The sequence below is a fragment of the Sinohyriopsis cumingii genome, unplaced genomic scaffold (assembly GCF_028554795.1).
Source record: "Sinohyriopsis cumingii isolate HCF-2022 unplaced genomic scaffold, ASM2855479v2 utg001176l, whole genome shotgun sequence".
In the NCBI taxonomy this organism is placed as follows: domain Eukaryota; kingdom Metazoa; phylum Mollusca; class Bivalvia; order Unionida; family Unionidae; genus Sinohyriopsis; species Sinohyriopsis cumingii.
Genome location: NW_028315968.1, coordinates 3645247 through 3660120, shown reverse-complemented (window position 1 = coordinate 3660120; position 14874 = coordinate 3645247). Strand labels below are relative to the sequence as shown.

The 14874-nt window shown below is 34.4% G+C and overlaps 1 protein-coding gene across 1 annotated transcript in view; it reads left to right on the top strand.

Moving 5' to 3' along the window:
• Window positions 1–2576: 2576 nt before the first annotated feature.
• LOC149772787 (sodium- and chloride-dependent neutral and basic amino acid transporter B(0+)-like) overlaps window positions 2577–14874 on the top strand; it is a 47072-nt gene continuing 34774 nt past the window's right edge. Inside the window, exons 1-3 of the mRNA XM_089947299.1 lie at window positions 2577–2743; window positions 10684–10885; window positions 11969–12100. Coding sequence (XP_089803425.1) covers window positions 2714–2743; window positions 10684–10885; window positions 11969–12100 — 364 coding nt within the window. The 5' untranslated portion in view covers window positions 2577–2713. The remainder of the gene's footprint in view (window positions 2744–10683; window positions 10886–11968; window positions 12101–14874) is intronic.

The following is a 14874-nucleotide window of genomic DNA, read 5'->3' as shown; positions in this document are numbered from 1 at the left end:
AGTATTAGCAAGGAAATTTTATATATTATTATCACAGTTTTGTTGCTTTATTGATTGAACCATTACAATATAGGTTAGTACTGTTACGACTCTATGGTTTCACAGTCAGTAATAGCAAAAAGCGAAACCAACATGTTTAGTAAAATTAAACAAATAATTTATTTCCTATAATTCGAAGTGAAAATTTTAAAGGAACTTACAGTATTGTGAATTAAATCCGAAATAAGCCTTAAAGTTCTATTACACGTCTAAAAGTATAGTGTTTTCCGAAAGAATCACAGGTTTAGAATGTGCGGACGTACCACTAATCTTGACTGTGACCATGCGCCAACAGCTTTGATGTATCACAATGATTTAATCAAGTATCTCTTATAATAAATTCACAATAATCCCAAGATAGTGTTTGAATCCAAAACAGTCAATGAACGCTTTGTAATTCGAGTGAATAATTTGAATAAATAATTCCTTTGAAATCATAACTGGATACAACTAAAATTGTTGCCACGAGGACTGGTATTAAGATGGAAACGAACAATTCTGATGTAAAGAACCATGCGTGAAAGAAAGCTAACACACGGTAAGATGACTACGATGTGGGCCATTTTCAACTGAAATTTCCATCAAATTTGTAAACAAGCTCAGATCTTTTTACTTCAATTTTAGCAATCAACCTAAAAAAATCCATTGATCGTAGAAATTGCAAGGAATAAATCGAAGTCCTGAGCTGAAATCCTAGTAAACATGCTTACGAATATAATTCTGAAGTATCATTCTACAACCACGGATAAGATTTAGCTATGTAACATGTTGCATAAGAATGACTCATCCAATCTACAATCATGGACAAATGTTGAAGTCACACTATAGATATACATTGCTATGTTATATTACATTCTACGTTCGTATTGCATTGTCGGTTAGCGTTACATAATGTTTAGGTTCCACCTTAGTATTATATTATCAGTTGCTGATACCTTATATTCTCTGTTGGTATTACATTATCGGTTAGTTTTAACGTTCTCCGTCAGTCTTACATTATCGGTTAGTTTTAACGTTCTCCATCAGTCTTACATATCGGCTAAATTTTATACAGTATTTACGCATTTCATAAAGATCCCGCCAAATATGATACCTCTACTAGAATGCACTCCGAGAGTTCGTCGTGAAATTGCTGAGACTGAATGGTTGTTTACTCGTTTAATTTATGGTTTATTATCCTGAAATGTCTGCACAATCAGTTTCCATTACATGTATTCGACAGATTGACAGCTATACGCTTTTGAAAAGTGAACTTCATTCAATATTATTTATTTTGATATGTCCATTTTTCCATCCATCTATCCACACACACACACACACACACACACACACAATACATACATACATACATACATACATACATACATACATACATACATACATACATATATGCATTGACAGAAACATAATTTACCAGACTGTTCCTTTTGTTTCTTTCAAAAGAAAATTGCATTCAGCATATGCTATTTCTTCGTCTACTCGGCTTTTATCTATTGAGCCAAGGATTTTATTCTTTTTTATATATTTAATCAACGATTTCCTAATTTCATCCAAGGAGACAGTGACTATTTTGGGAAAAAATAAAACATAACAGAATAATATATGCAACTACTTTCTTGTCTGCTAGGAATTTTTCGATATTGAAGTAAATAATACGACTTTGATTGTATTTCGTCCGATACTTCATCTTACCTGCAGATATCGATAAGTCATTATTAGCATTGTTCAACCATGCTACTTCAAATAGAGATGTGGTCGAATATGCTGCATTATGTTTCCTGTTTAAACAATTCAGCAAATTTTATTTCAACCCCACTTTGTGAACTTCTTCTTGTCCTCGTTAAACATCTTTGATGTTTAGCTTTTATAATGTTCGTTAATATTTTTACATTTATTTTGGATGGGCACATTTAAATTTTTGTTGCTGCAATATTTCCTGTACATTGTTGGAAGATAACTTTTATTTGGCACTATATAACCAGGATTGCGCTGAAGTGCCGTTAAACCCAGTACTAATTCAAGGTGGTTCATGCATGAAATATTTTGTTTTATTTATGGGTCACTCTTCCAACTTATTCTGTCAAAGCAAAAATAAAATGAAAAACGATCCAACTGTGTTTGCCAAAAACTGATTTTAATACTACTGCTTCTTCTGTAATAATATATTTCACCACCATTACCATTGCAATAATAACAACAATATATTCTGCCACCATCACCACTACAATAGCATCAACCACTACTACAACTATTTATTCCAGTTTGGCTTGGCTTGCTGTTTAAGGAAAAGCATCTCGAAAGCCTATTACATACATTTTACGTACATACATACATACATACGTACATACACACACACGCACGCACGCACGCACGCATGCACACACACACACACACATATACACATACATACATACATATGGTCCGCTCATTTCTATTTATCAGATTTTAATGCACTATTTCATTTGATGAGCTGATATGATTATTTGTATGACCGAACCGGAAATGAGAGGTACCGTTACCTATCCTTACCGGATAACGTCATTAACATAAAAGCATGTACTTCTCTGGGCGTATTTACACTTGAGAACACACGGAGAACAGCGTAACAACGGCTGGACCTTACCTTGTGTGCGTGTGGTGAACTTAACATTTGCGCCATTCATAAAATTTAGATATGCCTAAGAAGTACAAGTTTACTCAAAAAGTAAGTAAATCCAATTAACATACCTTTTTTCATTTTTGAAAGTGTTGCTTGCATTTCACAAAAAGTAAAAGCCGTCATTTCTGATCATTGATTTGGAATTTTTCTTTATTCTGTCAACACTTACGTATCATCGTTTAAAGATAATTGAAAAAGAAAATAGAAAACAGGAAGTGAGGAAATGTTCCAATCAGTAAACTTTGGGTTTTTTGTTCCATTTTTCTATTTTATAAAAAAGAAAGAAATAATACAAGTAGATATAGAGAAAGAGAAGAAAGAAAGGAAAGAGAAAAGGAAAGATGCAAGGAGAAAAGGAAAGATGCAAGAACTATTCACGGAACGTCTTTGACAAGATTCGATTCACAACGTCGTTTTTACTCTGGGATATGTTTGCCGAGAAACCTACGGTAACATACTATTCAACATGTACACAAAATACATATAAATAAACACAAAGTTGAAAAACGGGATAGTTTTCTCAGTTGAGTGCATGTGTGAATTAAGACATTTCACTGTGCAGAGGCCAAACTCGCAAAAAAACAAAACCAAGCAACACACTATACGCTTGAAAGGAATGCATGTGCGCTATACCATGATTTACGAGTAAAGAACACACCGGCAATTTACCTTGCTACTTTTGTGTGCATCTGACACGCTAATTCTGTATATATGACTTGGCATAGGACACGGTGATAAATGATGACACTGACTGAACTAGACAGTGAGAAATGACTTGGATTGTATATAATAATAATAATAACGAGGACTTTGTATAGCGCCTAATCTTTAGAAGCTCTAAGCACTTTACAACATTAGACAACACCTACAAGATAAAAACCATATAATAATATTATTACAAAAACAAGTACCATGAAATAAGAAAAAACATTAAAAAAAAAAAAAAACATGCTGAGAATATCTCAGGTAGGAAACATTATTAGGTCTTTAAATTTGTTCTTGCAGTCGAAAAAAGTGAGTTTTGAGAGCCCTCTTGAATGTGATCACTGTGTCTTTGTGTCTAAGTTCAGTGGGAAATTCATTCCACTTTGCTGGGCCCTGGTATGCATATATATATATATATATATATATATATATATATATATATATATATATATATATATACTGTGTTGCATGAGTTTGATTTCTTCTTGATCCGAATTAAAACTATGTCGTATGATATTGTTGTCCTTATATAGACATTACTGGCATAAAATAATTTATTCTAACATATAATGTGCGGGATACAGAGATAGACGCTTACCTTTATATTTGTTATATATATCAACTTGTAAATTAAGGTATGTCATGCATTTCTCATTAGAAATTCGTTAGATTCATATTGTCGAGTGTTAAATACCATTTGTCTAGCGAGTGTGTTGTCATACACATCGAGCCCTTACCTTAAACCTTCTTCAATCCCTTTTGGGGGATGAGTGCGTATGCATGCTAGCAGAGGTGTCTGTGTATCAGAGTAACCGTTAACCGCAACATGGGTTCAGTTCCTTCTTAGGACGAATTACGTTTTCAACCTGTTAGATTTTTTTGGTTTCATTATCTATATTTTTCGGATGACCGAATTAGGAAAGGAAGTAGAACTATGAGTCGATGTAGATTAAATTTGACTAGTTTTGACTGTATATCAGTAAGTGAGTAAATATTATAATTTTGCTGACATTTGACATTTATTAGAAAGTAAATGTAGACACATCTACATATTATTAAGATGATTTAATTAAGTATAAAATATTTATACGTTTGCACTTTACACATGTAGGAAATATATTCGGACAATCCAAGAGAGAATGATAAAATGGGGGTGGGGAGGGTTGCGGGTGACAAAGTGGTCCAAGGCGCTCGCCTTTACAGATCACTGACATCTCACCTCTTTCCGTGTGGGTTCGAGGCTGGGGCTCGTCACCTAGGTATTTAGGCAAGCTTCCCGTCAGCTCCCTGTGGGTCCGTGGTTCTTTACTGAGTATTTCACTGTTCTTGCCCCATCAAAATATACGTTTTGAAAAAATGGCGTTAAACTTATAACAACAACAATAACAACATAAAAAAGGTGTGATGGGTGGTCATTTTGTGTGTTATTTTGTGAACACGACTGTTATGACGGCAAGAACGGCTCATACGGATTCTCTGCACCCATTTGTCAGTACATGATTAACTTCAATCACCGCTAAGTCACAACTGATTGTCGACAGATAGTTAATTACGTAGACTTTGATAAGGTAATGTCTTTAATCAGAACGTTGCGAATCTGTCAATAGTACCTGATTAGCTTGGAATTTATGCATGACAAATTACATGATGTCAAAGAGACAATCACTTAACACGAATAGTATGTGGGTTATATATACTCGTGGTTGAACAAAAAGGTTAAGCGTTGAATACAGGAAAGATTAGCATAATCGAAAAAGTAGTTTTCGAGCAATCACAAAAGTACGTAAACTTTTACACTAGTAGCATTATGACTTTTATCATATTTAGTCTAGGACAATGATATTTTTTTTTAAAGTGATGCGTCGTTGATATAAAATATGATTAAATGCAAATAACGAAATTCGTCACCAGTTTCTTTACTACTACTACTACTACCTAAAACACATTTCCTGTCATATCTAGGCATTATATCTCTAATGTAACAAGAAAAATATTAGCGAGTACTTTATGCAACGTATTATGACAAGTTTACAATATGATTTTCCAATTCCAATTCAGTTTCGATTAGTACTTATAAATCATTTATGTTGATGAATAATTGAAATTAAATCTCAAGTTGTGTCTAATTTGGTCAAAAAGAATTTCTTTACACTGTGCTACCAGTGTGTTACCAAATATTTGTGAGGAGGAAAATAACGTATTAACCAAAAACAAACGTTTTACCTTTGATATAACAAATCCATTTTTTTAATGCAAAGATGGTATATTGTAAATTTCTTAAAAAGTATACAAGTAAAATACATGAATATTGTCCAAACACTAACCATCAGTGTATATATATATATATATATATATATATATATATATATATATATATATATATATATATATATATAGAGAGAGAGAGAGAGAGAGAGAGAGAGAGAGAGAGAGAGAGAATTATAAATAAATATACACCAGATGGAACGGAAAGTGCTATCCAAGGATTCCTTAGAAGAATTTTACCTCGTAGGCAGAATTAATATTTAATATAAATATTACTTTCATACAGGTTAGAGAATTTTTAATTGGTACTCTACGGAGATTCGATTCCAGATCCGCGGGTAAACGGCACCCATCGCCTTGCCTGCACTGTGTATAAAGATGATAATTAATTACTAGGTCTTCATGCGAGTGTCTGCTATAAACGAGTGCATATAACACCGATTAAGTAGCATCATTTTTGGTGATGTGTGCACGGTCGTGAGGGAATATGGGTTCGTGTGTGCATTCAAGGGGATGTGTGCCGTTTACCCGCGGACCTGTGTTCGAATCTCCGTCGAGTACGAATACAAATAATCTAATCTGTATGATAGTATTATTTGTATTAAATAAACGTAAAAGTAGGCAAAATTGTCGTCTTTGTTTCACCGTCGTCCTCCTGTTGATCGAATGTATGTAAATACATGAATTCGTAACCGTTCTCATTTTTCTTTTCTGAATTCACTCATTTTACCTCGTTTTGTAAGACAAGTCTTACATTACACATCGTAATCACCACTGGTGGGAGGAAACAGTTGTACATTTTGGCTCTGACGGTTATATTAAAAATACGATATGTCAACTGAGAGGTTCAAAGACGAGCAAATATTACAGCAGTTTATTTATCTCTCTCTCTAATCACATAATGACCACATATTACGAAGCTCTAATAATTCCACGCTTGCGTGATTTATCTTGTTTACCATTTGCATGATTTACCAGTAAGCTTTTCTAAGCCGAATATTAAGATATCATGCTATGCAGTACAAAGCACGGCCCAAACATACATTTCAAAGAATTATTGCCATCTCAAATTATTAAACAAATACCTACAAATATAAAAAGAATTCCATCTGTTAAGAAATTCGGGATGGTCCATTTTTAGGAAACTAATCCATATTGTAATACACGTTAATTAATATTGTAGATTATGACGTCTGCTCCTAGGTAGAGATTGGCTATTTACTCGATAAATATCCCCCAACACGGACTATCTATAATCAAGAAATAATCGCTAAAATCGTACAATACTATAAGCGGAGACGTAAACAGAAATAGGAAGTACACTGGGTTGATTACATTATTTATGTAATGCTGAAGATACAGTGTCATTTTTCAACAGGCACGCGTTAGGCTTGGTAAAATGAATGGTAAAATAAACTTTAACATTGAAATATATAAATATATTTTGTACCGGATCAGTTGCTTCTCTCAGTATTGTTTCGTTTTATTGATTGACTTTTTAACACGCTGCTATCTTTAACACTCTGAAATATTTCTATCTTGAAAGTTACATATTGATGTCTTACCTGTAAAAGCTATCATATTTGTTTGATTGTGACATACAGACATGTGGCAGATAACGTCAGGGCCAGGGTCGTCCACATAAATATTTTCGGATGGGAGGGGGGGCAGATATAAAGTGGTCAGCTATCATGTTTTATGGATGGAGGCCAAAACATGTTTTGAGGTGAAAACCGGTAGAGGATAGGCTAGTTCTCTCCCCCCCCCCCACACACACACATGTGCGGGCGCCAATGATTAGGACCAAGGACTACTTCCTGTACCAAGTGCAACAGTCGGTGAGAATTGGCAAATGTACATGTATATGATTCTTTGGGGTGATTTGTGCACAAACATCACAAATTTTAAAGATGTGAACTTAATATAAATTCGGACTTTGCCAGAAACGTATGCATTGACACCATGTAAGGACATTGATGCTTCAGTGCATTTACCTGTGTTTATTGGGTTTTGTTTTGAATAATACGACTTGCTTGTGTTTGTCTCCGTTTTTCTTCCGTTATTGTTTATAATAGCTGGATATATATATATATATATATATATATATATATATATATATATATATATATATATATATATATATATATATATATATATATATATATATATATATATATATATATATATATATATATATGATATCTAAATATACAATTGTACTTGTAATATGTACATAAGATTATTTAAAGACAGACCTAATGTAATCATAAATAACGCGTCAGTTTTGTATATTTAACTGAGTATCGACGCATAAGCATCACGAGTCTTCGTCATACCTTACGTAGAATGGACAATCGTTTTCATGCGCTAAAACAAATGAATATAACAGATCAGCGCCCATTACTCGAGTTGATGATACATAACACATGCCATGAATCAGAATGTGGTATGTAGGTACATCTGCCTTATGTTTTTCCACGCTTGGCTCGGTAATTAAATTTAACTTATTAAAATGGAGATAAAGCATAAAACTCTATCCGGGTTGATTTAGAACAGAAGTTAGACGTAAACATGCACCTGTACTCAGGTAAGAGCAATGAATTTCAAGGCTAAAACTCTCTTCCCTGCGATGTGCACTTGCTTTAATATAAGTTTTCGCCAGATATTACCAGTTAAATTTCTTGTGTGTGTGTGTGTGTGTGTGTGTGTGTGTGTGTGCGTATGTGTGTGTGATTTGGATTTTTAACGTAGCATTTAACAAATTTTCAGTCATATCGCTACGATGTCTGCAGTGTGGCAGTTTATAATGATGTTTAGCACTGGGACATCATACCGCAGACATGTAGCATTATGTCCCACCAAGTCACAGTATCCTGACACCAGGCCGACCAGTCCTAACACTAACCTCTTAATGCCGAGCGCCAAGCGAGATAGCTGTTAGTATCATTTTTATAAGCCTTTGTTATGACTCGGCCGGAGATCGAACCCACGACCTCCCGCATACGAGGCGAACGCTCTAATCGCTAGGCCATGAGAGCGGTCTTCTTGTGTGAATAGTGTCAGGGTTATGCACAGTCAACGCTTCATTTACTCATTTTAATGTATAGGTTGTACATATATACGACAAAATTACTTTAAAATATCTTGAAATAAATATGTATGCATCTATTTAGTCGGGTTCAGAGCCTTACCTATCTTGTATTCCGAACGTATTCTTATTGTCTACCTATTAGGACAATAAATTAAAACTCACGATTACTTACGGCAAAAATAACAAATTATTCTGAGTGCTGAGTTGGAATACGTCACAGAAAGCATTTTTTAAAAACCTGACAAACAGGCATAAAACAGGAATAAAGGGTGTTGTTTTTTATGCATATTATTATATTTAGAGTGGGTGTCATACCTTTAATATAAACAAGTATCGTTATCACTTTAACGATTATACAAACAGTAAACACATATCGTCACTCACATTTGCCGTTTAATTTGTCGAATATATGGTAGTGTATTAACATATACTCTTATCAAAATTTACAACTTGTTTTATACAGCTTGAAACATTTCATTTTCTGGATAGCTATACTTTCGTAATATATTGAACTAGTGTTTTGTGTTGCTTTGTGCATGTCTTTTACAATCTGAAACATTTGAACTCTGATAATAAATGTGATTATACGCACATGTTCTGTGAAACAGAAAATTATAATCTCAAAGCGACATGCTTTCTGTTTGGAATATATGTGCCATTTAAAACTCTGAATTTATGCATTATGCATTTCTCAAACGAAATCCAACGTGTTTGTGCATATAGTTAAAAAACGCTTGCCTAGCGGTTCAGTTCTGGTACACATAGATTCATTACCTTTGACCCTGCTCAATCCTTCTTATGGGAATGCCGGTGAAGGAGAGCTTGACGATCGTTGCCTTTGTGTGCGGCACCGGATCGATTCTTGCTTTGAACGAGTTATACCTCTCTAACCTGTTATATCATTTTGGTGTCATCGTTTTATAAATTATATATAAATAAGCATTCTAAAGTATATATATATATATATATATATATATATATATATATATATATATATATATATATATATATATATATATATATATATATATATATATATATATATATGTGTGTGTGTGTGTGTGTGTGTGTGTGTGTGTGTGTGTGTGAATGACAGTGAAAAGAAGTTTTGCTTCATAATCTAAAATAAAAAAGTAAAAAAAAATGAGAACAAATCAATCTTAATATACGACGAAAATCATTTAAATTCGTCTTCAGTGACTCAAAACAGCGAATGCATGGAAATTGTTATTAGAGCTTTCAAAGACATTGATCTAACCGAAAGACGATTATTTTCCTCCAAAATCGAGAATGAAAGTTCCAATGTAGATGTTTTATTAATATTTGATACTTGAGGGTGTTTTTGTATTTTGGTGGGTGTTTTTTGGAGGGGGTAAAGCTCCTGTTTTTATATTTTATTTTTTAAGCTATAAACAATTCAAGTACGGATTCCTTGTCAAATAACTGGTACTAAAGTCAAATTCGAACATGAAACGTTGACACAATATAACAGTAAAACCATGGCTTAATACAGATCTATAATCTGCTACAAATAAGGAAAAGAAGAATAAGATTTTTTTCTTCTTCTCGGTGAATCTTACGAGTAGGAAAGAAAGGCCGTGTATAGGATTTGGGTATTTATTTGTATTCAACTTTATTTTCACATTATTCTTGTCCCCTCCTTAACATAGCGAACCATACATAAGTACCTCAGTTTTCAATCCTACATTAGCGAACAATAGATCCACAGTTAAATTAGAAACTAATCTATTTAACAACAATTTATTTATTCAGATCCTATTGGTTCAGTTAGTCCCACCATCACATAATCATACTTTAGAATACACAGACCATTATTTTATTGGCGTTATGCCATCCGACGAACTAGGTCTTGGTCGTATTTATATCCAACTCATGGGCAATATTTGTTTATCTATCTTTACAGAATTCTGAGGTGGCACAAAATGGCAGCACATCAAAAACAAGCAATGCTGCAACCTATGAGGATAAAGCCTCCGAACAACCGGAAGTGGAGGAAAGAGGAGAGTGGGCCAACAAATGGGAGTTTATTTTGTCCTGTATAGGGTTGTCAGTGGGGTTGGGCAATGTCTGGAGATTTCCATACCTCGCTTATGAAAATGGAGGAGGTGTGTTACACATCGATTAAAATTATTTCTTCAATGATTGGTGACAAAAATGTATACGTACTCTGTTGGTATTGAAGCATAAACAATATTGTTATATGAATCTTCTGCGTTATGTTCCACAAGGAAAATACCTGGATGAGCAATGAGGTGAATTTTGTAATAGATTGAAAATGACGCTGTAATAATAACAGTATACACAGTTTGTCTAATGTGAATAAAAAATATTATTCTTTTATGACATACGATTATAAGACACCAATGAACTTACGTTTAGAGATTGCTTCATCGTTCAAGAAAAATGCTAAAATTGTGCGGGCAACACCATATTATCATGCAACACCATATTATCATGTAATGCCATATTATCATGTAACGCCATATTATCATGCAAGACCGTATTATCATGTAACGCCATATTATCATGCAAGACCATATTATCATGTAACGCCATATTATCATGTAAGACCATATTATCCTGTGACAAAGATTTACAACCTGTCTTGTAAGTATTAGGAATTGAATTTCTCTTTATATTACGGCTGTAAATTCTTAAATGTTTTACTGAACACATATTTAATGTATAAAATATGAATAAACATGAAATGAGCCAGGCGATAAAAGGTGAGAATTTTCTTTCACCATCTTTTCATAGCAAGCTCAAAGTCACCAATACAAAAATCACTGACTGATAAGGACATTTTATTTTTACATGTCTTGTAGGATTGTTCGGATTCTTGATTTAGTCTCGACCACTTTTTAACAGATTATCCCTAACGTTAGCTACGTGTCTGAACGACTCAGTATGATAGGCATCGATACTATCAAAGTTTATATTTTGACTGGGCAAATTCTCGTACAAACACATTGTGATTGACTATTTAGAAATTCCTAAAACTACAAAAAAGGCGTACTTTAAATTTTAGAGAGAGTTGAATATCAAAGCATCAAGAAACCAACGTGGTATCGACTGCTATCACAAAGTTCTGCAGAATGTTGTATGAGATTAATGTATATAGTTCGCTCTGAAGTCAGAAACTGCGACTCTGATATCAGTAACGACGCTAATAAACGTGTCTCTTGCAGCGGCTTTCCTGATTGCCTACATCATCCTGCAGTTCCTGATTGGCAAACCTATGTACTTTTTGGAGTTGGTATTAGGGCAGTATTCTGGTAAGGGGCCTACGACGCTTTGGGCTCTGAATCCAAGTGGAAAGGGTAAGTGTTAATAACTAATATGGTTACTTCTTTTCTCAATAAAATCGCTAGAGGACATTACACATTCCATTAAAGAAGCAAGCTAGTATTTTGTACTTAATTGTTCGTTTGTTTTTCTGGCAAAGAATTTTTAATTACCTATTGTGTGCGTACATCACAAAATGCTATGAATACGTGTCATATTTTGAAATAGCATGTGAGTTTCATATAAATATATTGTACCTGTGTTATATAACATAGTGGAATAACATCCGTTGGTGCGTCGTCTTGGTGTGTCTGACAATTATATTATAGTCACCCCCGTGCATCAGCGGACTTTCAATGCAATACTGTTGTAATCTACCAGTGTACTGAACAGTTTGTCTCGCCTAATTTGTATAATTCACTTTTCACCTTTTCAATAGTAAAGAAAACCAGCATATGTATACGATAATATTATTATTAGTAGTAGCATTTCCAAATGATTTTCTTTTTTTGTCATGGTTAATATTCATTTACCGCACCTATTGCCTATTGGTTAGAGCGTATGTCTCGGATGCAGAAGGTCGTGGGTTCGATCCCTGGCCGAGTCATATCAAAGACTTACAAAAATGACACTAACAGCTGCCTCGCTTGGCGCTCAGCATTAAGAGGTTAGTGTTAGGACTGGGTCAGGATAACGTTACTGGGTGGGACATCGTGCTACATGTCTGCGGCATGATGCCCCAGTGCTGGAAATCACTATAAACTGCCACACTGCAGACATCGTTGCGATATGACTGAAAAATTGTTAAAGCTACGTTAAAAATTCAAATCACACACACACGCACACGTATTCATCTCTTTCCTTAGTGAAACTTATGGTAGTACTAGTCGGATTTTTCATGGTTGATACCAGTTTACAAAACCCCAGGCATGCGTCTGCAGCGGCGGGTTGAGCAATATCGTTGGAGAGGAGGGTTGGGGTATTTAAGAGTTTCCTCAGCACATTTTTAAGAACACTTACTCTAGAAAACGTTTCTTTCTTTGCGCTCACTCTTAGGAGGGTTGTGTAATTGTCGGGTTTACTTCCTCGGATCTGCTAAGATCTGAGGTTTTAGTTATAATTCAGCCGGAGTGCTATTAGAGGAAAGAAGAAGAAAGAAAGAAAGAAAGAAAGAAGATGGAGAAGAATCTTTATTAGTAACATAGGCAATCTGCCCACTGTACACGCGTGTATTAAAACTATGGTTTAACCACAAAACTTAATTCTAGGATTAACTGTAGGATTAACACGCCGTTTATCTCAATTTCAAAGATTTGTTTTATATTTTAACAGCAGAGGTATGTAGGATACTAATATTATTATCGATTCTCTGAATAAAGTTATAACGTTTTATGTTATTTGCATTACAATGAATGTATGAAGGTACATAGGTCTTTTTCAAATTATCATACATGGGGTATTTAACATCAAAGTGCAACTCATCTATATCTGCCCAAGAACGGAACAATCTTTCAACATAGGGGGAGTTTTAGTTACCTACCTGTATATGCCATTATGGGAGGGCTTTCATTTCTGAACATGAATAGCAATCTAACACTGTGGATTTGAAATAATCTATATAGTAGGGTAGAGGGGTGTGTATGCAAAACGCCCCATTTAAAAACTTTTTGTAATTTATGGCATGATTTATATGATTGTGTTCGCAATTGGACAATTTGTTTAAAGTGTGCGTTACGTCTAACATAATATAATGATGTTTGTAACAATGAAGAAACTATTTACGAGAAAAATGAAATATGGTAAACCTTTATGAATGGGCATTTTGCCCAAATATTGGGGCAACAAGCCCTCTCCGGGGCATTTTGCCGCACAATGCATTCGACATATTTAAAAGTCTGTAAAACTAAAGGGATACTATTGAACTGTAAAATAAAGTATTATTCCTATATGGACATTTTATATATGGCATCGATGCTAAAACGACATAATGTTGCATCATTTAAATTAGAACAACAATGCAGATAAGCAAGCAGCTACAACAATGCTCAAGTCTAAATAGTCTCTAGTTTCCACCGTTTATGAAGAAAAAGACAAAGCCCAAAAGTCGTGAATGTTCCTGATAAATTCTGTATTACTCCCACTTAGCACAGTAACAATGCATATTGAGGGTGGTGCCACATAATTTATGGCACGACCTGGGACATTCCTTGCACTGCGACCAGGAATATTCTATTAAGGGATCATCAGTTCCTCCATATTCAAATTCGCAGTTTCCACAAATGTTTTCTTTATTATTTTGTTGTGTCTGCTGACAAGGCAAAATCATGCTTAGCAACTGACTTTGGACCTTTTCATGGTTCTCTGTACAAGTTGTCTTCATAATCTTTGATTGTTTTCTACCTATCTTTTTGTCCTCTCTACATGTCTGCTTCTTTTTCATTTGCATATCTTTCTGGTTTCATTCCGTTTGCTCTCACCTGCCTGTACAGTCCTATCACATTTGTCTTTTGTATTTGTTATCGTCTTTCTTTGCTTTTCAATAAGGATCTTATTATACGGTGAGGATGTTAAGTTCATGGCTGATGCTGCCTTTCGCTTTCTTGTGCGCTGACTGGATATTCTCGGCTTTGGCGAAAGTTTAAGCAATATGTTCACAAAAGCTTAATCGTTTGCATTTCTGCATTCATTATTAGATACCCCCAAGGCAGCACATTTCGTTCTTCCAGCACAAATAGCTTCGTCAAACATTTTCAGATTGCCTCTCTCCTCGACTGCGATGGCAGAGTGACGTGTTTGTTGATTATCAGGT